Source organism: Halichoeres trimaculatus, unplaced genomic scaffold (assembly GCF_033239565.1).
Source record: "Halichoeres trimaculatus isolate MK-OKI-2021-1 unplaced genomic scaffold, fHalTri1.1 fHalTri1_scaffold_8, whole genome shotgun sequence".
Taxonomy (NCBI): domain Eukaryota; kingdom Metazoa; phylum Chordata; class Actinopteri; order Labriformes; family Labridae; genus Halichoeres; species Halichoeres trimaculatus.
In genome coordinates this window covers 197039-221691 of record NW_027437186.1, presented here as the reverse complement: position 1 = coordinate 221691, position 24653 = coordinate 197039, and the positions used below count along the sequence as shown (strand labels likewise).

The 24653-nt window shown below is 46.2% G+C and overlaps 1 protein-coding gene across 4 annotated transcripts; it reads left to right on the top strand.

Moving 5' to 3' along the window:
* The first annotated feature begins 1882 nt into the window (after positions 1–1882).
* Positions 1883–23023, top strand: znf318 (zinc finger protein 318). 4 transcript variants are annotated; one of them, XM_074676171.1, is made up of 11 exons: positions 1883–2326; positions 4402–4511; positions 5928–6606; positions 6730–7939; positions 8229–8335; positions 8420–8519; positions 10416–10738; positions 11776–12015; positions 12162–12255; positions 12776–12894; positions 13757–23023. In XM_074676171.1, the coding sequence occupies exons 1-11, from the start codon at positions 2069–2071 to the stop codon at positions 16676–16678; spliced, it is 6162 nt and encodes a 2053-aa protein (XP_074532272.1). In that variant the 5' UTR covers positions 1883–2068; the 3' UTR covers positions 16679–23023. The 4 variants fall into 4 exon arrangements, with proteins under 4 accessions (XP_074532272.1, XP_074532270.1, XP_074532271.1 ...); XM_074676169.1 differs by having other exon boundaries at positions 11773–12015; XM_074676170.1 differs by having other exon boundaries at positions 8226–8335.
* Positions 23024–24653: the final 1630 nt, after the last annotated feature.

Genomic DNA, 24653 nt, shown 5'->3' with positions numbered 1-24653 from the left:
AAAAGATGATTGACTGATGTTATAAAGTGGAACTTGGAGGTGTGCAGGTTAATGAGTCTGACAGTAAGTGTTTTTCCTTTTGGTAGAGTCAAAATACTTCAGGGTTCTGTTTTATGAATAAAAAAATGTGAAATGCATTAAATGATATCACAGCAGGATTCTTCTTATTTGAATTTAATCAATTCAAAGAGTTTATTTCAAAAGTGGAGTTTAACCCCTTGAGTCACCAGGGTCTGGACGTTGAGATGGTGGAGTCCTACAGATTCCTGGGTGTTCACCTCAACAATAAACTGGACTGAACACACAACACAGAAGTCCTGTACAAGAAGGGCCAAAGTGGTCTCCACCTGCTGAGGAGACTGAGGTCCTTTGGAGTGTGCAGGACTCTGCTCAGGACTTTTTATGACTCTGTGGTAGCTTCAGCACTTTTCTATGCAGTGGTCTGCTGGGGAGCGGGGAGTACAGAGAGGGACAGAAAGAGACTGAACAAACTGGTCAGGAGGGCTGGCTCTGGTCCTGGACTGCTCCCCAGACTCCCTAGAGGAGGCAGGTGAGAGGAGGATGCTGACTAAGCTGGCATCTATCATGGACAATCCCGCTCACCCACTACATGACACTGTGAGGGAATTGAGCAGCTCCTTCAGCAGCAGACTCAGACTCCCACCTTGTAAGACAGAGCGCTACCACAGGTCATTCCTCCATTCTGCAATAAGACTGTATAACACACACACACCTGAATCTCACACCATGACATCAAGCATTTTTTAAAGTGAAATACATGCCTTTTTGCACCCCATTCCAGTACTCAATGTAAATTTTCATTGTCAAGTGCTTTTCATTTTCATTCTCCAGTACCAATCTTGTATATATACCTCACTCTTGAATAAATATGTAAATAGTAATATTTGTTTTTCTACTTTTCTACTTCTCGTGTTCTTTATATTTCTTCACATTTTAATCTTATATTCTATTATCGTTATTCTATTTTTATCGTTATTGCATTACTGCACTTTTTTGTGAGCTGCTGTGGCAAAAAAAAATTCCCCCAAGGGGGATCAATAAAGAATATCCTATTCTATTCTATTCTATTCTATTCTACCTCACTGATGCTGGAGTTGGTGGAGGACGCTCAGCCACTCTCTTCTGATCTGGAGTCAGGGCTGATCCTCTCAAAGATCTCTGTGTCAGGGGACAACCACACACTGCACTGTGCACATAGAGCTGTGTTCCTGGCCCAGAGAGCTCTCAGACAGTGAATGAGCTCTCATGGTCTCTGAGAGAAGGGGTTTGACAGGGAGTGCCCGCTAACAGATCGTCATCAGGATCCTCAGCGACCTGATCGGTAATCCCTGGTGCTGACAGGTTTGCAACCTCTGATGGGTTCAAGGAGAACTCAGAGGAGCAGAAGGTTTCCTTCAGGGTCAGACATGTGGAGGAGAAGCTCCAACATCACAGAGAAGGAGAAGAAATCCTTCCAAAGCCCTCAATTTGAAGTTTAACCCCCTGATGGAGGAAGTATGGAAGCCCGTGTCAGGAGTTTTTCCTCAGGTGTTTTTCTTTCCTCTTCTCATGGAATGAAACCCCTGCTTTCCTTTTTTATTGTTCAAATCTCTGACTTAGTTCAGGAGTTTTAGAGCTGTTGTCTCCAGTGGATGACATGAACCTGAGCATTCATCATCAAACAGTATGACCTTCACATAAACATATAGACATGCCCCCCCTGCAGGCACCACTGCTTCGACTTCCTCATGACGAAAATAATCGGGGCTGCTTCTTCTTTCATTACCTACAGAAGTGACTGACGTTTAAAGGGCCTCTCCTGATGTTCCTGTAGGGGGCAGCATGCCCCATACACTGCATAAACAGACCGTTTCACAAAGAAGAAGAAGACAGGGGCAGAGAGTATGGCTTGATGAAGCTGACTGAGGGACCCAGAAACAAATTTCTTTCCGAGTGCATTTGCTGGGATCATAGTAGTCTGTGTCTCCAGCTTTGTGTTCTGCATTGAAAAACCCTGGAATCGTCCGCTGTTTGACCGCAGAGAGCTTCACTTGTTCTGCGGGAGGACATGTTCCGCGGTCGGCCGCCGAGAGGGGGTTACGGGCCGCCATTCGAAGGCCGAGCCCCGCCGCCTCCAAGGCCTTTCAATGCACCAGGCTACAGAGAGGACAGGAGCCGACCGATAAGACCTCCTTACCACCCCGGACACCACGACCATGGTCCCCCCGATTCTTACCATCGCTCCCCGCCGCGCCGGAGGTACCCTTCCCCCGGGTCAGGAAGTCACCCTGGTGGGGAGTACTGGACCGGTGGAGCACCGAGGGAGGTAAGTCAGGCGGACTCTGGATGTGCTTAAAATGGGGTTTATTAAATAAACCTTTGTTATTAAATGGTGCTGGTCTCTTAGGATGGACCGACTCTACAGTATCCATCGGTTTAGCTCGGTCTGGTGGTGTAGTAGCTCCATGTGTGTCAGAAACCCGTCAGTACCACAGCCTCCTCCTCACCTCCGAGCTCAGACTGAAAACACACGTCTGAACAATGACAGTGGAAGCATCTCGGCGGCCGAAGAGCTCCTCTCTGACCGGGTAGAAATATAAATGTTAGAAATGTTTCTCACGCAGACAACTTGGCCGAGGCCTTAGCTAGCTAACGTCGGTTTCATGTCAACGCGGTGTTTTATGTCTGTTGAAAAGATATCACGCTTTCTGTATCGAGTGTGGACTAGTTTGATTTGTGGAGGAGAGTTTTAGAGATCCCGATTGATGAATGGACTCGGATTCCTCTGTAAGGGGAGCTGGAGCCACAGCTGGCTTCTTAGAAACAGTAATGCTAACAGAGCCACACCGGTGTTAAAGGTTTGTCTTCATTGAAGAACATTACCCTGTTCTCTAAACTCAGTGTAATATTTCCTTGGTCATGTTGGGCTGTAAAACCTCAAACCAGTTAACTCCTGGTCCGGCTCCTCTCGTTATGTCAGTTTGTTGTTGGAGTCAGGATAAGTTCAGTCTGGTTTTCACACGCTTTGTTTTATTTTGAAAGTCACTGGGCATTTTGTGCTGAACTTCCTGTCCCCCCTCGATCCGCTTGTTGTGAATTGATGCCTCAGCTGTGGCACCCTGTAAAAGTAGGAGGCCCGGATATCTGCTGGGAGCTGCTGGAGCAGGGATGCAGCCGGACCGCAGTGGACTGGATCCAGAGTCGGTGTCGCTATGTCAACACAATTAGCTCTAAATCCACCAAGCCGTCTGGTGGAGGTTAAGTCTTTCAGTATGGTTTGGGTAGGTTTGGCTCGGCTAAGCCTGATCCTTTGTGTGTTTCTGCAGCCAACCTTGCCCCCTCGTGGTAGGCAGCATGTAAGCTGGATGCGGGAAGCTGCATCAGTTAAACAATAGCATGACGCAATAGCAGCGCAACACTCTGTACCCCACAGATGTAGTCTGATGTAGTCCATGGGCTTACACATACACACACATGAGGTCACATGGTACACACAACCTTGAACTCAACGCCTTCTTTGGCTCAGGTACAGTTCAGCTGCAGAGGGTTGATGCGCAAGTGTCCGAGTAAGGCTGCGTGCGCGTCCCTCTGTGGCTGAGCAGTGACATTTGTGAAAGTCTTCAAGTTTTTGTTTGTTATCATGTGCCTATATGCTGAGGTGTTTTTTTCTTGATCTTAAACTACTCCCTCTGTTGGGAATAGTCTGGAATTTACTTTTTCCCTCCTCTCTTCTCCCAATGTTGTTTTGTCATATCTATTGCAAAGGGGAACTGGGTACCTGGCAGCTCTTAGGTTAAACCCATTTCTGTGTTTCCCATGTTTGTTTTCTTATATGTCTCGGAAGGGATGTAACTGAAATGAAATTTCATCCCGGGGATCAATAAAGTGTTCTGATTCTGATTGCTCCTCTGCACTGTAAATATCATGAAATGACAATTTTATATCGTCAAAAATTATACAGGTATGGTTGTAAACGGTATGATATGGCACACCCTGGTGACCATTCTTTCCACCACTCAACAAACTGCAGAGACGTAGCTCCATCTTCTGGGTTCAGATCAGTATAGTATGGCACCCCTCAGAAGTGTCTCAAGAAGTGGGACTACTCGTCTGTCCTGGGATTGGTCAAAGGAAACGCCATAAACTGCATGCTGTTCCAAGATGAACTGTACTGACCCGCTTGTTGGTAACAGGGATGCTGTGATGGAGCAGAGCCGGTAGAGACGCATCCTGTGTATTTTGGCTGTTAGTGTTCGTTAGCCACTAAATGAAGACTGTTAGCAGAATATAAATGCCTGCTGGAAACTGCTGGAGTGTGAAATGTCATTAATTACAGAGAGGGATGGAGAGCTGTTTTTAACTTGTCTTCTTCCTCTGTGTGTCTGTCTGTGTGTGTTGCAGAGGTCGCCATCACCACGTGGAACCGGTCCCCTTGATCACAACCTGGTGATCACCGTTGGCAACGAGCTAACAGAACCTTCTGGCCCCACCCCCTCACGCCTTCATGAAAGGTGCTGGTGACTAACATGTATTAAGTCTGTCAGCCTGTCAGGGTTAGACTCAAACATTGCTTTAATCACATGACTCCTAATCAGATTTTTTAAAGACTGGTACTACCGCCTCATCATTAGGTGCCACTGTTGGTGTTGGGGTTCGCTTTGATTAGGTGAAGAGGGACTGAGGCTACCTGAACAGGTGTTTGAATAAAGAGAAACTTTGAGCATCCAAACAGAAGCAAGGCTTAAATGAAAATCTCCATCCCATGCACATGATGAGGTTTTCCTGAAAACAGCCAACCTCTCCTGTCAGAGGGTGAACCAGCAGCCTGAAAAGCCAAACTCTGGGCACAGAGAGAGCTTGGAAGCTTTGTCTTTCTGTGGCTCAGGCTGCTGGGCAAACCTGCCAACATTAGACTTTCACAAAGCAGGAGACCCCCGGCCCCCCCACGTGTATTAGCGTGCACTTTGACCTCTGTATTTTGAAATTATGCTTTAAATCGCGAATGCTGTAGCTGCCATATAGGATTGTCAAGTCTGAGGACACATATCTTATGTAAACGGTTCATTTGACTACTTAAATTATTCACTGCCGTTGACATCTACATACGTTATTTTGAGTACAACCGTTCACTGCATCTATATGAGTCAATTTTGTTTTTCAGCGGGGGAGACGGGCTCTGGCAGAGCTTGTCGATCAGTATCGGTCTCATTAACTACTGTGGGTGAGAGCAGTGCGCTCTTTGCATGAGAGATCAGCATGGATATGAGGAGAAGATGTGAGATGTCAGAGACACAGCGAAACGCTGCAAGTTAGAAAAGTTCAGGCAGCTCACACTCACACGTTTCCAGCTGAGGATGTGTTGTGCTAGTTCAGAGAGAAAGAGCAGCGTGATCGTGAGGAAAGATAACGGAGATCAGAGAATGGAGCTCCTGAGATGAGCTCAATCTAAAAAAGTCTGTTTAGGAAAAGTACAATATTATTTGGGTCATAAAAGACAACATGCGCTGAAAATGGCTGGCAGCCAGTGAGTTCATACCTGTTACTGGTGGCCGTAACCACAACTAAAAAGTAACACTTGGCGCTCTATATAATCTTTGGATCAGCGCGTCCCACAACTCTCAGAAAACACAGACGTTGGCTGCTGAGCTGCCGATCATGGGCGATGCATTCACCATTATCCAGTTCATCACAGTGTCAATGTGAAAATTTGGAAGAAAACCGGGGGAAATTTCAAATCAGTTGTTAGGCAGGAGAGAGGATCAAAAAAAGAGGGAGACTCCTGCAGAGAATGGGAGTGTTGGCAGGTATGCTTTAGGCTGTCCCTGTGTGCTCTTTTAAAGGGGGACGGACTGAAGGGTCAGAGTCAGGTGTCAGAAATGCAGCATGAGGAACAAGACCTCTGAGGCTAACGTCCTGTCTCCACGCAGAGAATACCCTCCCCGCCCTGAATACGAGCGCAGCAGGAGCCGGGGCCGCAGTCGGGGCCGCAGCCACAGTCGGGAGCGGAGTCCAGACCGGGGCCGGGCCAAGAGTCAGGGGCGGAGCAAGAGTCAGGTGAGGAGTAAAAGCAGACCACGCAGCCAGAGCCACAGTCCAGATCGAAGCAGGGCCAGGAGCAGGGCCAAGAGTCGGGGCCGGAGCAGGAGTCGCAGTCCAGATCGAAGCCGGGCCAAGAGTCGGGGCCGGAGCAGGAGTCGCAGTCCAGATCGAAGCCGTGCCAAGAGCCGGGGCCTGAGCAGGGGCCGGAGCAGGGGCCAGAGCAGGAGTCGCAGTCCAGATCGAAGCCGCGCCAAGAGCCGGGGCAGAAGTAAAAGTCGCCACCACAGCAGATCTAGATCAAAGTCAAGGTCTAGGTCTAGGTCGAGAGGGCGGAGCTACAGCAGAGCAGCCAGTCGTAGCCGCAGGTATAGAAGTCGCAGCGCCAGCAGCAGCAGCTCCAGCTCCAGCAGTCGCAGCAGCGGTGTACGTGAAAACAGGAAACCGGGGAAAGAGTTCAAAGAGCTGGAGACGGCTCGACGCAGGAAGGAGCTGGAGGAGATGCTAACTCAGCCCACCAAGTCCATCCTGAAGAAACGCAACGACTCTGATGACTCCCCGACACTCAGGGTAAATCCTGCTTGCTTATTTTCATGTCCAGATGTCAGTAAGTACACCTTCAGAGAGAGGGAGGAGGTCAGCACGAGATCGTCATGAACATCATTCTCCAGGTCTGCTTTGTCTCCCTTTCAGGGCGGTGAGGGTATGGAGGGCCCCAGCATGTCCCACGTGGCCGACCAGCTGCTGCAAGCTGTGAAGGGCATGGAGCCTCACATGGTGGCCTCCATGCTGTCAGAGCTGCGCTCAGACCCTCACATGGCTCAGCGCGCTGGCCTCGAGGCTGAAATCAAAGAGATCCTTAACCTGCTGGGGGGACAGGCAGCAGGGAGCCAGGCTCAGCAGCCCCCTGTGGACGACATTGACGATGAGGAGAAGTTCCTGTACGGAGACACGGAGGAGCCCAGGCCCCAACCCCCATCAGAGCCCATCCGACACCACGGGCTGGACTTGTATGGAGAGGTGACAGAGGAGGCCCTGTATGGAGACTACCCCCCACCGGTGACCATCAGCAGTCAGATTTACAGTAACCCACAAGTGGCCCCCTCTCACCTTTCAGTTCCCCCCGCAGGGGGGGGAGTGGATGGAAGGTACAAAAGCCGGCCAAGCATCAGTCCAGACCAGAACTTCACGGTCCATGTGTCCAACTCCTCCTTCCCCCCTGGTACAGAGCCCCTGGAGGAGAGTGAGCGCCAGGCAGTGGAAGAGTACGAGAAGATCCAGGACCTGCTGAAGACCATAGGCCTGGACCTGGGCGTGAGTGAGATCAGCAAGATGGCTGCCAGGACCAAAGAGCGTCTACATGGTAACAAGCCTCCACCTCCAAAGACACCCACACGCAGGCGCTACTCCTCTGGCAGCTCCGATGGCAGCCGACACAGCCGGGGCCGCAGAAGGCGGAGCCACAACAGCAGCTCCAGCAGCAGTAGCAGCAGGAGTCCCAGCCGAGAGCAGGGCAAGCGCAGAGGCAGCTGGAGCAGCGACGACACCCGCAGGAAGAGCTCCGCCCCCCCAAAATCTCACAAAGACCGAGACGTGAAAGAGACCAAGGCTGAGCGTAGTGACACTGTGCCACTACAGCAGCCAAAGCCTAAAGACCCCAACCCCCTTACTGCCCACCCTGGGGCTCCCATTCCCACCTACCCACCCCCACAGGTCCACAGCATGATGCCCCCCAACTTCCCCCCACCAGGGTACGGCCAGTACGGGAACTATCTCCCCTACATGCACCAGCAGTGGCCGCCCATGTATCCGCCACCCATGACCATGCCTCCCCAGAGCAGCCTGGACGAGTTCACCCCCACACAGCCGTACGACTATCCCCCCTCTGAGCCTGGGGTCAAAGGTCAGTCCAACCAGGGTAACCTTTAACAGGAGCATCTGATTGTCAGAACCTGAACCCAGCTCTGTGAAGTCTCTGTAAAGTTGCTGGTAAAGAGCCTGCAGTGGTAGATTCAGGTCCCAGTCATAAATCACTCAGAGACAGGGGGGTTTCAGTCAGACTCAGGGTAGGTCTGTTCCTGCTTCCTGTCCTGAGTCTGCACCAGCTAGATCATTGATCTCAAAACCTCCTGGTGGTTCTCCATGTTGCTGTCAGGAGAGTGTGTCTTAGGGCATGTTTGTTGTGTCAGCAGCTCCGGGGAAGAGTTTGGTCCAGGATGTGGAGAAGGGGAGCTCCAAGGCCGGGGGCCATGAGAAAAGAGTGTCTGAGGAGCAGAACAACGAGAGCCAGAAACTGAAGGTTTGCTTCTTGTTCCTCTCTTCAGTGATAGTCTTATATGTGGTGATCAGTGGTCAGCTAAGAGGTCTGATTGGCTCTGTTCAGGTCCTGGAGGAGAGAGAGAAGCTGAAACTGGACAGGGAGGTCAGGATGAAGAAGAAAGAATATCTGATGAAGGAGCTGGAGAGACTCAGGAAGCAGCAAGGTGAGTTCACACGGACACACCATGCCACTCACCAGAAGCCATGCTGGGCCCAGGAGTCAGGACTATAGGTACCTGGACTTCAGGACTCAGGACCTTAGATACATGGGGCCTCATGTACAAAGAGTGCATATGCACAGAAACGTGGTGTATGGCCTTTTTTTAAGGCCAAGTTTAGATGTGTCAAAAGTGAATTGACTGTGGGACCGGGGGTGTGCCACGCCGACTTCATTGCTGGAGTACACACGTTTCTACAGCTGTTGACTTTTGGCAACACTTAGAGGTGATGCTGTGAAACAGTTAACACAACGTACACCTACGAGTCTGCAATCACATCAGTGGATATAAAAGCATGCGCACAGTGGTACGAAGCATTTGCTGTAAATGACTGCTTTGGTCCAGAGGTCACTGTAAATGGTGGACTTAGAAGAGAGACAGGATTTACTGGACTATGATGACAGCTGGCTCACCAAACACTTAGGTTCCCTGAGGGCAGCCCAGACTACAAGCTGGTACTGTGCGTGATGGGTGGCTTCTTGGTGAGTAAATTCATTTGCGTTATTGTCTTAATATTTATCTTAATCATGGGCATTGAGAATGTGCGCCCCCACGTTCTATCCATCTTCACAGGGTTAGGGTTAGTTAGGGTTAGTTAGGGTTAGTTAGGGTTAGTTAGGGTTAAGCTAACTCTAACCCTAACCCTTGGTTAGTGTTAATAGGATGGTTTGACACCTCGTATCACTTGACTGACAGGCGCCCTGTAGCCACTCGAAGAAAAATTCACAGCCGGCGTCATAGCGAATGTGGCTGCGTCTGCGGATTGGTTTAGTTTCACGGTTTCAGGAAAATACGGGTGACGTGGCAGAGGCTACGTTTATGTTTCACACAGTCTATGGTAGAATTTGCCTTTCATGGGTTTTTTTTCTCCTTTTTCTGTCTCACTCATTCTTTTTTCAGTTTTCTGGTTGTGCCCATAGAATCTCAGCTGCAGGGTGTATTTACACATGGTTTGCGTATTAAAATGGGGGCGCGGACAAGGAAGTGTTGGAGATTCTAACATGTGCACTTATTTCACGTTGATCTGTATGAACAAAGGAAATGTGCTTGGGCTCATGCTTGCGCACAGATTCATACATCTGAAATTATTTGTGCATATGAAGATTTTTAGATTTGAGTGTATGACAAGTTTCCATAAGAAATCCACGCAAGTCTTTGTATAGAAGCCCCTGGACTTCAGGAGTCAGGACTTCAGGAGTGAAGACTACAGTCTGCCCTTGAGACCGGTCTCCTTACATAGGGTTTAGTCTGTTTTGGAGGTTTAAGATTGGTTTGGTTTAGTTTTTGCGTCATGGATCAAGCAAAGTGAAACAAACATGAAGACTCTTGCATTACTCAGCACAGCCCAGCTCATGATCTTAGTGAAAGCAGAATATTCTTTCCTTAACAAAACTCAGTATTTTATAGTAGAACAGGACTGACACAGATTTGAAGCCTGGTTTAGACTCCTGAAGGTCCGTGGTCTGTGTGGAAGCCTGCATCTGGAGCCTGATGTTAGCTCCTCCCTGACCCCTCTGTCGTGAAAGGACTCAGACCTGTGGTTAAGGACTGTCTGTGTTTCAAACATTTCCTCCGTCTTTTCTCCACCCGTTCTTGTAAGCACATCTGTCTGACAGACAGCACATGTAACAGCTTCAGGATAACAGAAACAAGCAATTTGATGGTCAGATAGAAAACACAGTGATGCAAAGAAACACAGATGTATATGTTGTGCTGACAGCTGCAGTAGCCTCTGTGGCGTACAGTCATGGAGAAGTTCAAACCAGGCTTCAGACTTCTCATAAAGGCTGTCTAAAGGTCTTAACACATCCACATTCACTGTGTGTGGATGAATAATTTCAGGGGAGCTCCTCAGGAAGAAGCGCCGGGAGAAGGACGGACACAAAGACCCCCTGCTCCAGGAAATCGGCCGCCTGCAGGAAGAGGTCATGTCTCAGATCTCCAACCTTCGCAAAGAGCATGAGGCGGCTGAAAAAAAACGCAGCGAGATCGACAAGGTAGCACTTATCCTTGGCTTGAACCCATCCGACCGACCAAGCAGGACCAGCAAACAAGCTGAGGACCAGGAGGACCAGCAACCGCAGCCGAGCCCACCAGAGAAGAAGAAACGGGTGTCTGACAGAAGTCCTGAGGGAAGGCCAGCATCCAGCAGCTCCGGCACAAAGGTACAGAGACCTGCAGAGGAGGTAAACCAGGAAGCTAGTTCAGAGATTCACCATAGCTAGGGCTCATGTCTCTGAGGTACACCTGCTCCAGTAGCTGCTTTTCCTTTTCATTTTGAATTTATGAAGAGAGGAAAAATGTAACGCTAACTCTAAAACAGACTTTGATGTATTTTTATAAACTCAGCAGCTAGTTTCCTTTGGTGTCAGCTGCTCTGATGTTTTCATGTTTCACTGTGTTTAAAGATTTGCATTTTGTAGGATGTTGCTCACCCCAGTGCGAAACAAACACGTTAGCTTATTAATGTTTCCTTTGGTTGACAGATTGAAGCTAGGATGCTATGGTAGCACAGGCGTGGAGGCTTCACAGTGTACCTCCAATCAGCAACTGGGATTTGAATAAAGCAAAATGAGGCGTTAACAAAGACATACGCTCACAGAGATCAAAGCGGTCACATGATGGAAATGTCGTCCCAAACTCTTACCCGCTGCGTTCGTTTAGCAACTCGCTCCAAATTGCGACAGAAACTTTACCAGGGTGCTGAGGAGAGTGCACACTTGTTTAATGAGCCTGTCTGCCTTTTTCCATCAGGGGCCTCCATGAGAAAGAGGAGGACTGTGTTTTATTGCCATGAGATGGCTGTCTGATCTTTATAATCTCATAAATGCTACCTGTCAGGAATTTCTGATGGTACACCATGAAAGCAATAGCTCTGTACGCATATGTGCAGCTAAGTCTCATTATAGACTGAAGTTAAAGGTTTTACTGGAAATATTTCCACAGTTTGACAGAATTTTCAGAAAGACACTGAGCTCGAATGTTGAAGTGAGTCAGAATGTACTCTCGGTAGAAAGGCAGTGGCGGGAATTTTTCTGAATATGCATTGATTTACGTCTTCATGGCTGAAGCTCAACAAAGGTAAGGAACCTTCCTCCTTTCAGTTTTGTGTTGCTGAGTTTAAAGATGTTTTTGTCTGTGTCCTTCCTGACAGTGATGGCTCCTTCATGTTGACTCTCACACCTGTTTGTCATTTTAGCAGACGTTGGTGACGCCACCTTCAAGACAGTCCTGTGAGAAGCTGCTGGCCCCACCTGCGCCTGCGTCTGCACATGCACCTGCACATGCACCTGCACATGCACCTGCGCCTGCACCTTTGGTCCCGTCCCCAGAGCCATTTGAATACTATGACGCTGGAAACCACTGGTGCAAGAACTGTAACGTCACTTCTGGTTCCATGTTTGATTTTTTCACGCACTTGCACAGCAAAATGCATCGAAAGGTTTGTGATAGTTTCTAGATAGCTTTCTGACTGAAAGCTTGTTCCCTGTTTAGTTTGTGATGTGTATGGAGCTTGGTTTGAAATTCAGACATGAACAGTGCTTTATGTACTACTCCCTTTAATGTTTAACCTTGTGCTTTCTACAGACTCTGGATCCGTACGAGCGGCCGTGGGCTTCCACCCCGACCAAAATCTCCAAGAATACCTCTTCAGAAGAGAAGCTCACTAAACCAGCCAAAGGTATGTGTGATGCATTGTCATTAAAGTCCCTGTAAAGTTGTCATCACTGTGCACTTTTGTCCCGATGAGCCGCTGAATGTTGTTAGCCATCTTCTGCTTCCAGGTGGAGCTCAGTACGGAACTCTGCTGCTCTCTCTCTTAATGAAAACACTTCTAACCAAGTGAGAAAGTCATGGATACCACAGAGGACCCCCAGCGTCTCTGATGACACTTCCTTTGTTTTCTCATGTCTCAATGCAACACTCAACAATAACCTTTGAAAACGTGTCAAGCTGCTCACTGTCCCCTCCCCTGTAAACACTCTGCTGTCACTGAGCAGTCAGCTCATTCCCATTCGCTTCACTCTTCTATCAGTGAAGTATGCATCATGTTTCCAACATTTGTACTCTCAGGTGTTCCTTCTCTCACCACTTTTGTCCCGACAGGTACTGGAAGTGGGGACTTTGACCAGGTAAACATGATTGGCACTAATTAATCACCATTAGAAGGTTGAAATTGTGTTGCCTGTGTTTTGCTGCAGGTTCTGAGTTCTTGCTTCCTGTCAGAGGATTCTTCTGCCTGCTGTGTAAGGAGTTTTTCGGCGATGCCATCTGTGCAGAAGAGCATGTGACCACTCATAACCACAATGACAAATACAAGGTATAACCAACAGTGAGGAGAATCCTAACCCTGATTTGTCTCTGTGAGAAGCTTCTCAGTGACGCTTAAAAAAATCTCTCCTATAGATATCTGCCTCATCCTAAACCACACTTTAAAATGAGATTATCAGCACCAATAAAGGTTATTCCCAAATGCTATTTCTCAGCTTCCTGATCGGGTCAAATGGGACTGGATTGATTGACTGCACATCTAAGTAACTATGACAACACCACGCCAGCTGACGAAGTTTAGCAGAGAGAAGAGAGATCTGAGTTTTTCTCTGCTGAAAACGATTTCTGTGATTAATTTTGTAGTGATGGTAGACACTGGAGTCTAACTGTCAGACAGAAAGAGGACAGAAGAGCAGAAGAAAATGAAACAGGAGAGAGGTAGAGCACGAGCCAAAGGCTGAAACACTTGTTAAAGGCTAAAACACAGGCTAAATTCTAAAACGTGGGTTCATCTGTTTGTGCTAATGTAGCCTCCAACCCACAGTCAGCAGTTATTCTGCAGTGGTCTGTTCAAACTTGAGAGTCTATCAATAAAATGAAGAGCCAGGTTACGTTAGCTCTGCTTGGTGAGGTTGGAGTTGGTAGATGAGCTATGGTAGGACAGAACCAGGATTCACTAACGTTACACGTTACAGACACGTCTCAGAGCACCGGGCTGTGAGGAGAGAGAAATATGTTTAAATGTGTTCAGGCATGTCTTTTAACTTGTGTCTGGAGATAAAGGGTTTAACATTAGTTTCAACTGTTCTACCTTAACAGACACTGTTGCAGTGTCAAATATTACAGCCACAAATCTCTGATGAATTTTCATCACTGTCCTGTTTTTCTCTTTTTGTTACCTCCTCCACCAGAAACAAATGTATGAGAACCCAATGTACGAACAGAGGAGGAACCTGGATCGACAGGCAGGGCTGGCGTCAGACACAACTGGAAAGAAACGCAAACATGAAGACAACGAGAAAGGCAGCAGGGACAAGGAAGAAAAGTCCAAACACAAAAAGGAGAAAAAAGAGAAAAAGAGAGGAGGTGATGATGAGGACAAAGTTAAAGTAAAGGAGGAGCAGGGAGAAAAATCAAAGCAAGGCAAGAAAGAGGAGGATTTTGATGATGAAAAAAGCCACGATGAGGGAAGGTCGCTTCACAGTAAAAAAGATGGCAGAAAGGAGGATAAACACCACTACAGCAGAGAGGAGGAAGACAAATACAGAAGAGAAGAGGAGGAAAGGTACAAATACAGTCGAGAAGAGGGATCCAGATATCGATACCGCAGGGATGGGGATGACCGATACGAGGAACGCTCTAAATATGGGCCAAAAGACAACGAGGACAGGTATAAAAGTAGCAAATATCCAGACTCAAAATCCAAGTATGACAGAGAGTGGGAGGATGGGAAAGCAAACACTGAGAGGCAAGCTTTCAAAAAGCCTGAGCTAGAGAGACCAGCAGCAAAACCTGAGGCCAGCAAGCCTGAACCTCCAGCAAAGTCCTATGAACTGCCCAAAGTCTTCTGTGGACCAAGTCCGGCCATGAGGGCTAAACTCCGCAAGCAAAGCCAAGAAGCAGGCAAACCGGCAACTGTGGCTGCAACAACTTCATTTGGAAGGTTCACATGGAAGAAGAAAGAAAATGTTCTAGCAAAGGAGGCACAGAAAGCAGCCGCAGAGTTCATCAAAGATGACGAAGAGGCTAACGCAGAGAAACCTGTTTCAACAGAGGATTCCTTTGCAAAATCTATGGCTGTTGCCAAGGAAATTGCCATTAAGCTTGGGGGCACTGAAACTATGCCTCCCCCTCCCTGGGTACCCAATCCTAACATCAGAGGAAGAGGGAGAGGAAGAGGAATTAGGCCCAACCTCCCTGCACCAGCTGCAGTCATGCGAAAAACTGCAATGATGGGTAAACCTGCACCTCTCAATACCTTCCTTTCCATCAGGCCCCAGAACACCAGCATACTAGGTCCTCCCCCAAAAGACCTCCCGTCACTGAAGCAAGTCGCAGAGGCTTTGTGTATTCCCGTACCATTTCAGGGACCACCAGTATCATTTAGTCCTGGACCCAAGGCAGCTAGGAGTCAGCCTCCGCCATCAAAGTCAGGTCCTGAACCTCTAAAGGCCAAGACAGATCCCCCAGTTTCTGGATCTGCACCATCTAAAAACAAACCTGCACCACTTGGTTCTACCCCTACAGTGTCTGAAGTCAAACCCCAGCCACTGAATCCCAAACCTGCCCCACCTGTTTCGAAGCCTGCTGAATTTGATCCCAAACATTGGCCAGCAGGTCCCAAACCTTTACCAGTTAAGACCACCTCTGCACCAGGTGTGATGAGCTCTGCTCCTCCTGTGGTTAAACCGCCACAGACAACAATGATAAAAATTGTGTCCGATGTGGCTGCTCCTGGTGTACCTGAGAATGAGCAAACACGCACTGTGTTTGTCAAGCCCCCACCTTTTATGAAAGTGGGTGAAGCAGCTCAAAAGTCTGAGAAACTCAAGAGTAACCTAGCTGCAGCCAAGGCCAAGGACTTATTTGATATTTTCTATAGTGGCACTGGCCAATCAAGCAACTCATCCATCACCAAAAACACAACGGACACAAGAGCAGACAAAGGTGGGGCCGACAAAAGTGAACTCCCTGCCCTACAAGCACAAAACACACAACCCCAGCAGGCACTAGTAATCCCACATCAACCCCCTGCTGTCTGCACAGCTCTGCAACTTGGATCAAACAAAGCCCCAACAAGTCTCAGAACCATACCAGAAAAGGACAAGGGCCCACCAAATCCCAAAACCCAGCCAGATACGGACAAAACCCCACCTGGTCCCAAAACCCAGCCAGATACGGACCAAACCCCACCTGGTCCCAAAACCCAGCCAGATACGGACCAAACCCCACCTGGTCCCAAAACCCAGCCAGATACGGACCAAACCCCACCTGGTCCCAAAACCCAGCCAGATACGGACCAAACCCCACCTGGTCCCAAAACCCAGCCAGATATGGACAAAACCCCACCTGGTCCCAAAACCCAGCCAGATATGGACAAAACCCCACCTGGTCCCAAAACCCAGCCAGAAATAGACAAAAAAACACCTGGTCCCAACACCCAGTCAGAAACGGAGATCCAGATATCTTCTGTTTGGTCAATGCAGTCAACCCCTGCTGAGGTTGCTCCATTTGGAAGAACTTCAGTCTCTAACCAACCTGTACTGAATCCACCAGATTTGTCTAAGGCTCAGGGTGCTCCCCAAAACCAGTCCTCAACAACGAAATCTGCTTCTGAAACAAATACTGAGCTAGAACCAACTATTCAAAGTCAGTCCCAGCCCAAACAGGCTCCTCTGGCCAAAACAGACCCACAGTCTGAGCCAAACCAAGACATTGAACCCCAGTCTCACCAAGAGCCCCACCTTGACACAGCTCCAGTACCTGACTCCAAACCAGGGCGGAAAACTAGAGGCAAAGCAACTCCCACAAAAAAATCCTGTCCCCCCCCCCGCCCTGTGCGACAAACCAGATCCCAAACCAGATATCAGACCCGCAATCAGCAGCAGCAGAGCCAGTCTGAGACTGAGCCTGATCTTACCTCGGGAGATTCAGATTCAGCAGCTTCAGACTCAAAGGGGCTGGACACATCGGATCCTGGCTCTGGTTTGCAGTCCATGGAGGAGGCATTAAGTGAAGGGGACCCCCAGTCGATGGAAATAACCCCTGAAACCCTGGGCCTCCCCTCTGACATGACCTCTTTGGACTTTGATTATGATTTTAATTTTGAGTAGGAACTCCTCAAATGAACAAGAACCTTGGGAGGGGTTCACCAAGTCCCTCATATCAACTCACCCTGAAGCTCAGAGTTTGATTGTGCACTAAGGCAGCTCGAAGTGGGGGTCTGAACTGCTATTATCAGATGTGGCTTTTAAAACAGGAACCATTGTCCATAGCCGTGTTTTTCATTGTCAGTCTTCAGAGTCCAGTATGAGAACTTTTTTTACCCCAGCATATTGAAAAGAAGGTCACACACACAAAAACAACCCTGATGAATCTGACTGGACACAAAGAAAATCATCTTTATAGATGGAAGAAGAAACCCAAAGACACAAAAATTTTGCTCCAGTGAACACGGCTCATCTGATATCATCAGGTGACAACAACAAGCTGTACCTGCAGGTGTTCATGGCTTTCTTACAGCCTGACATTTAACGGTAAAAGGTAAACTTGCCTTGCTAGGGTAATTTCTGAACACAGCTGGAGCTCTGGGAAATAGTAAAGAGTTAGTTTAGGGGTTGGTGCTCCAGATGTTTCTTTTCCTGCAAGTTACAGGATGATCGTTCCTTTCCAGGTGTTTGAGGGATCACAGAAGGAAAGTGGGGCTTGAAGCTTTGACTGTTAAAAAGAAATGGAAAAAGTCCATCTTTGTGGCCATCACAGTTTTTTTTTTTTTTTTAATTTATTTATTTTTTACCAGAAGGCACTGTTTATAGATAGGGCTAAGGTCGTAGTGGTTCCTTCAGAGTCCTTTCCTCCTATACTGACATATATTTGGTTTCTATCAGAAAATGTGCATTTTTGAATTGCTCCTGCACTGTCTTCGAGTTTAAACCTATATGTGCATGTACTGTGTTCTTCATGACCTGAGTTACAGTGAACCCGCCTGTTATGTGTTGCAGCCTTGTTCTGCAGTCCCTTGGTCATGTCTTTTCTATCAGACTAAATGCACAGTGCTGTGGTACTGATGGAATGTTGACTGAATGGATATCCACTCTCCCATCTGGGCTGAGTGGAAGGACTTCCAAACCTGTCCTGAAACAGTGTTGACTCAGTCATGTCTTCACTCTTTAAATCCCAGCCCCTCCTGGCTGAAGGTAAAGTTTTGTATTCATCATTTGTTTCCCTGTTTCGTATTCCAGTTTAGACGAGTTGATGTCTCCAAGCTCAGCTGGTGAAGGAAAGGTTGCAGCATGGACCAAAGCAGCTCAGTTACTCTGAAAGCTGCATTTAACACAGAGCTGACGATGGTGGAGACAGTTTTATTAAATAGCACCTGCCCCCCCATCGTGTTTGTTTGAAGCACTGAACTGTATGTAGTGTCTCTGTGGGTCACAAGAAAAGCAGATTCCTCGTCTTGAGTTTTAATAAAGTTGGTGAAAACTATTGAAAGTGCTGTGATTCTTAAAAACAGTAGGGGAGACCGGGTATGGTTGTAACCCTTGTTGCTTCAGAACCTCCAACTCACTGAATTTTTGAGTCAGAGTTCTCAAACTGTAAAGCAAAGTACCCACATTAGTCTTCTACAAATGGCACCAATTCAAACCTCTGCATGGGTATCACAGAGCTCACCAGGTGACGTCACACACATGGTGGTCCTTTGTTACAGCCATCTCCACTACTGGAGACGGTTGTAACACATGCTGAGGGAAGTTGTAACAGTCAGAAAAAAAGGCAAAAATAGATGCCATAAGACGGAAAAAGGCTTTATTTAGACAGAACAATCCAGAATAATGTCTCTGTCTGTGACTGACCATAACTCACTTCCTGTTGGACACAAAAGTTCATCCTTAACAGTATGTATGCTCAAACACTACAGTCCAACTGTGGAAAAAAACACAAGGGTCTAACAAAAGTAGTGTGTGTGTGTTTGTGTGTGTGTGAGTGAGTGTGAGAATGTGAGTGTAAGAGAGAGTGATCAATCGTGATGGCGTGTGCCTGCCTGGGTGCGTGTATTCTTAATCAAAGTCACAAATGGTTGTAATGCTGGAGTGGTTTTTTTAGGTGCAACATTTTCTCCTGTATCTCAAAAAAAAACAAAAAAAAAACATTCCTGCTGCTCCAGGAACCCACACTGGGACATCACTGGGTCCAGTAACCCACACTGGGACATCTCTGGGTCCAGTAACCCACACTGGGACATCACTGGGTCCAGTAACCCACACTGGGACATCTCTGGGTCCAGTAACCCACACTGGGACATCACTGGGTCCAGTAACCCACACTGGGACATCACTGGGTCCAGTAACCCACACTGGGACATCACTGGGTCCAGTAACCCACACTGGGACATCTCTGGGTCCAGTAACCCACACTGGGACATCTCTGGGTACACTAACCCACACTGGGACATCACTGGGTCCAGTAACCCACACTGGGACATCACTGGGTCCAGTAACCCACACTGGGACATCTCTGGGTCCAGTAACCCACACTGGGGAATCGGTGGGTACACTAACCCACACTGGGACATCACTGGGTCCAGTAACGTGTACTGTTACATTTGGACTGTGCGTTTGGAAGCCTGGCTTTCCTTCTGAACTGTTGGAATAATGACTTTAGGCTGCTGTCCTCATGGGGTCCACAGTTAGAGCTGAAATTACATTAGCCTGTCCAAATGAGCCTTTTTTTCAGGTCTTTAGAGTCATTTTAGTTCACCCACCCAGACTTGTTTCCTAGATTAGTTTTGAAGTTAGGCCTCAGTGTAAACACTGAATGAAGTTTCCACTTAACAGTTGGTTGTAACGTAAGATAAGCTGGTTGCCCGTCCACGTACACACCAACAAATCATGATTTACTGAACTACACAGTAGGGGTGGGCGATTGTGGGTGAATATTTTTCCTTCATATTGCTATAACGGCATTATATCACGGTTTACCAACATGTAAAAAAGTGAAGTCTTTTCAAAACATGATTCCGATTCTGTTCTGTGTTATAAGTGAACACATCCTACCTAGCAGGTGGAAAACGTCTAATACTGGGTTAGAAAAAGGCCTTTGCCCACAATGTGCGTTTGGTAGAATAGCTTGTCCCATTTCAAGCTTAAAGTGCACTGTACTGGTGAGCAAACTGAGTCTGAGGAATGAAGAATACTTATGGTAAAACAATAACTTTTTGAATTTTATTTAAAAAGAGTGAGCAATTATCAAATAACATTTTGGAAGCCAATACATTTGTTTAAATTAACATTACTAGCGTTTCGTTCAGAGAGTTTTCCTGAATATGTGTTCTGTATGTTTTCTGAAGCCTGTAAGGTTGTCTACTGAAGCGCTTAAGATTTTTGAGCTTTTATTCCTCTAAACACGGCTGCTGTAAATCAGACGTCTGTGGCATGACACATAACATTTCACTTACCTGATTTTTTCCACGACTGTCGTGTTTTTCAGACAAACAGAGAGATACAGAGAGATCAGTGAGTTTGACCGAAGAACGCAGGGTGAGAGTTCAGACTCAGAGCCTGAACCACAACTAAAAAAACAAAAACTTTTGGGGCAGTTGTTCAGTCTAAAGCTTTATCAATCCAAGGTAGGATTCCTAAATCATTAATACTGTCATAAGATATTTATCATGATCACTCACAAGGTGTAAAAGCGAAAACCTGTCCCAGCAGAACATGATGTGGCGCTGGACAGCGCTTAGGCCTCATTCTCAGAACAAGTCTATCAAAGGCATTTTTCAGCTACATGTTTATTGGTCAAAAAAGTGAAAACAAACTTATAGCAAACTAGCACTGAGGACAAGCCAGCCCACACGTTGTTTTGCGGTGCGCGCATTTATGGCACATTACGGTAATAGCGACAAACACCTCATTTCTAAGTAAAAGCATCCTTTCACACAAACCGAGGACCTCAGAAATGCACGTCAATTTCACGTAGTCTTTCAAAATAAAAGCCTTTAACACATTTGTATTTCCTTACATTAGGCCAAAAGTTTAGATTTGGCAAAAAAAACAAACAAACAAAAAAAAAAACGAAATAACTGGACCATTCCAGTTCAGACTGATAATTCTTGACCTCAGGATGACACTCAGAAAAAAACAGCTCATTCTGATGTTGAATTTCACAATAAAAGCCCTCTCAATTTTCACAACTTGGTACCTTTTGATTTTACATGAACTGGTACCTGGTGCTACAGATGTAATTCAGTCGGCACCTGTCAAAGTACCTGATGGGTGCCCATCCCTATAGTCAGGTATGGCTTGAACTGCATAGACAGAGGGGTGAGGGCAGGTCACGGTTGGTGTTGCCTATCTGCAGTCGAGCCTCTCCAGTTTCAGTGTTTGAAGCGTAATCACTGTGAACGGCCATCTCCTCTGGGTTTGAGATGAAGTCAGTGGTGAAACTATGAAGGCTCTGCAGCCGTGACCTCATTTGTGTTTTCCATTGTGTTCTTGAACCTGGGGCGTCTTGGAGCATATTCCTGGTAGGAAAAGTGCTCAAGTTGGACCTTTACCCCAAAGTTTCTTTTTTTGTCCTGACTTCTTTGTCTCTTGTGATAATCAGTAGTAATTACTGCTGTCTCTCTATAACAGGGAAATGCTAAGGTTGTGCTGTCAGATGTGTGGCCTTGTGGATGTCACCACATCCACAAGTTGATGTTTTTTCCTGAATATGGCTTAAAAATACAAGAAAGCAAAATAAAACAAAAATTAAAATTGTTACAACAAAAACAACACAATAATCATGATAACAATAATAATAATAAGTTATTAGAATACAAATACATAAGAAAAAGGATAGGTCTTCTCTTCCAGCTGTGGTCAGGCTTTTTAATGAGGCCTCATAATAATCTGTAACCTCTCAGCTCTGCTGGAATTCAATATCTTATCAATGTGAAATATTTTTACTGTGATTAATAATATTTTTACTGTATTGCTGCAGTAACTCTGAAAGTTTCCTCTTGTGGGACAGATTAAAGGTATTCTTTTATCTTTGTTATTATCAGTTGTGGGCAGCAGTTTTTGGGCTTGTTTCCTAAGTTCAACAACTTTTAAGTTACTCTGCCTTGCACCAAACCAGGGCAGGGGTTTAATTATGGTTCCAGTTTTATTTTCTATGACTATTGCTCTGCATAAATTGTACTTAATTTAAAGAAGCTATTTTTGATTGAAAATCAGAGAAAATCTTTGCAATAATAGAAACTGCTTCCGTTTCTGGCTCTAAATCCAGTCACTAAGATATGTGCTTATTTGTAATTCTGATGACAGCTCTGGTAATGGGCAGGCCTAGTTACCTTCCTCAGTAACAAACCCACACACCCTCCTGTCAGTCTCTGAGTAGGTCTCTTTGAGGACCACAATAAACTTTTCTTTTACGCTTGACATCTTTCAGACGCTCTGTATGGATGTCTGACTTCCAGACATTTCACTCTGTAACTCCATGTTTGGTCTTCCTGATGGTTGTTCAACGTCTTTGCTGCGTTAACCATCATTATTTTAAATTAGCATCTTAACTGCGCCTCAGTTTTCTTTTAACTTACCCACTTTTGGTCCACTTTGCTCCAGACAACTACCGCGCCTCTCCATGTCTAATCTCCTGTCCAAAGCTCCTGTCACTGTGTCTCTGCTGTGATTGACAGGTCACCACAGCCACCGTGAGGTCACTGGCTTTACAATGAACTGGCACCCTCTGCTGTTGGGGTCGTGTAGTGACCCTAGACAACTATCAGCATCAGTAATTGCTTAGAGCCGGATTATGAGACGACCCCTCTTCACTTTATTTTCAGTGAAAAAGACCTCGTCTTATACTCAGGTCAACACAGTTCGTACCTGCTCCCCAGGTGGTCTATAGGCCCAAAGCCCCTCAGGGCTTCTACCCAGAAGATGTTTTTTTTCTACAGTGAGAGATGAGGTTGTATGTTCTGATGAAATGTTTGCTTTTGTTGTGGTGGTTGTTGTTGTTGATGTTGTTTGTCAGAACACACCATGAACCATAAACACAGGACAGGATTCGCAAAAAGAAATAGTTCTTTATTTCATCTCAGGACAGCGGGATTTGTCTCAGTTGCAGCTGTAGACTTTTGGCTTTGAGTAATAAAACTTTCCTGTGGAGAAGAAAAAACAACTTTAAATGTTTCTCTCTCCAGGTCCAGCCTGAGTGGATTTATTTTTTTACAGACCGTGATGAGGACGTGTGGTGCAGTAAGGTAAGCAGGCTGTATGATATATGAATGTAAACTAACACCTGCTACTTTGTGTTATTCTTTACTGCTTCCTGTTTTGTGAAAGTTGTGCATTATTTATCCTGACATTGGGACGTTTGTTTAATCTCACCGTTGGGACTCCTGCAGCTCAGAGCTGTCGGACAGAATCTGAAACAGATTCACCCAGTTCACCTCCAGAAATGTCTCTGATGTGTTTGTATGACAACTGGCTCCAATAAAGTCTGAATGAACTGCTCCACGTGGTTTTGGTGTTTGTGATCTGAATGAGGTGGTGACTGTGTTTGGGAGGAGGGTTCAAACACTGAGGCTCGCTGCCAGCCTGCTCTGGGGGATCAAACCATCCACATCTCTCAGGACGTGGATTCAAAGAAACAGCTCTCCACACTAACATGTCATCAGTGCAGTTTATACGGTGGCTCTGATGGGCAAAAAAGTACAACTAATGACATAATGCAGCCAAGCACAAACACAGCAACTCACAAATCAATAAATCACATTTACGAATCAAAAAACACAACTAAACACAAACACATTTATTCACTTCAGATCCTGAGAAATCGCAGAAACATGATGACTTTCTGCTGGTTTTCACCTCAGAGCACTCTACATGCTACAATTCCTCAGCTGGTTAGAAATGACCTGAACATTTGGCCTTAGTTCTGATTCCTGATGACACCTGAAGTATATTCCACTAATTGTTATTGACCTGTAGGTGAGGCCACATTTTCCCTGAGCAGGCCATTCACTGCTGGGATTGAAAAACCAGGATAAAAATATGAGTCGGACTCCTAAACCTCTGGCTGGGGTAAAGTGTGAAATGAGTTCAAATAGTGACAGAAAGTTAAATCAGTGATTCATGTTTTTACTTGTTGCCTCTTCTTGTTGGAGTTTCAGATGAAAGCGCCCACTTTGAACTTTTTCTTCTGTAATACTCAAGCTATCCATTACTGCAACTATTTTTCGTCACTTCCCTTGTTTGTCCATTAATCAGTGGTTCACTTTGGACCTATGGGGAGGATATCGTGGAATGTTGTCACAAAAACTGAAAAAAGAACCAGTAAGCCCAGATGATTACCCTAACCCAACCCTTTTCAACTCAGGGCCCACTCTTAACCCCTTACTGCCTGAATTATTAACAGTTATACAAAAATATATATTTGTGTGTATTTTCACATTCTTACAGATACTGAATTGAGTGGAAATTGTTCTTTTTTTTTTACACACAATAGTATAACTAAGTTATTTTATATGCATATATATGAGAAGTTCACCCTCTGACCTATATATTGGGTTGTAGTGCATTTGATATGATCCTTGGTCTGTGTAGAATATCAATCAATAGACATTAGTCTGATACAAAGGTTGTTTCAGCTGGATCAAGACCTGACAGGGTATGTCCCAAATTCACAACATCAAGAGGTTCAGCCTCAAACATTTTCACAGCTCCCCTCCAACCCCATAAATACTGAGGCCATACATGCATTCTCAGAGCACTTTATAAGACTCAAGTAGGCTACTGAAAACTGCAATGTGGTCCTGCTGAAAAGAGGTCTGTCTGGTAACAACAAAAGTTCCTGTTTGCTGGTCATGTGTCTGACACTGGAAGAAGAAACAAAACCAAACAATGAAAAGAAGATTTAAACATGTTTCATATCCATTTGAACCAAACTGAGTTTTGCCTTTAAAACATTTCGGTAGGTCCTGCTGTGCCACACAGCTGGACTCATGGATCTCTGTTTTTAGCTTTGGCAGCATGAACATGTGGGTGGTTTCATTCATGTCACAACACTGTAGTTATCAAACTAGTGATGTCATCACATGTGAAG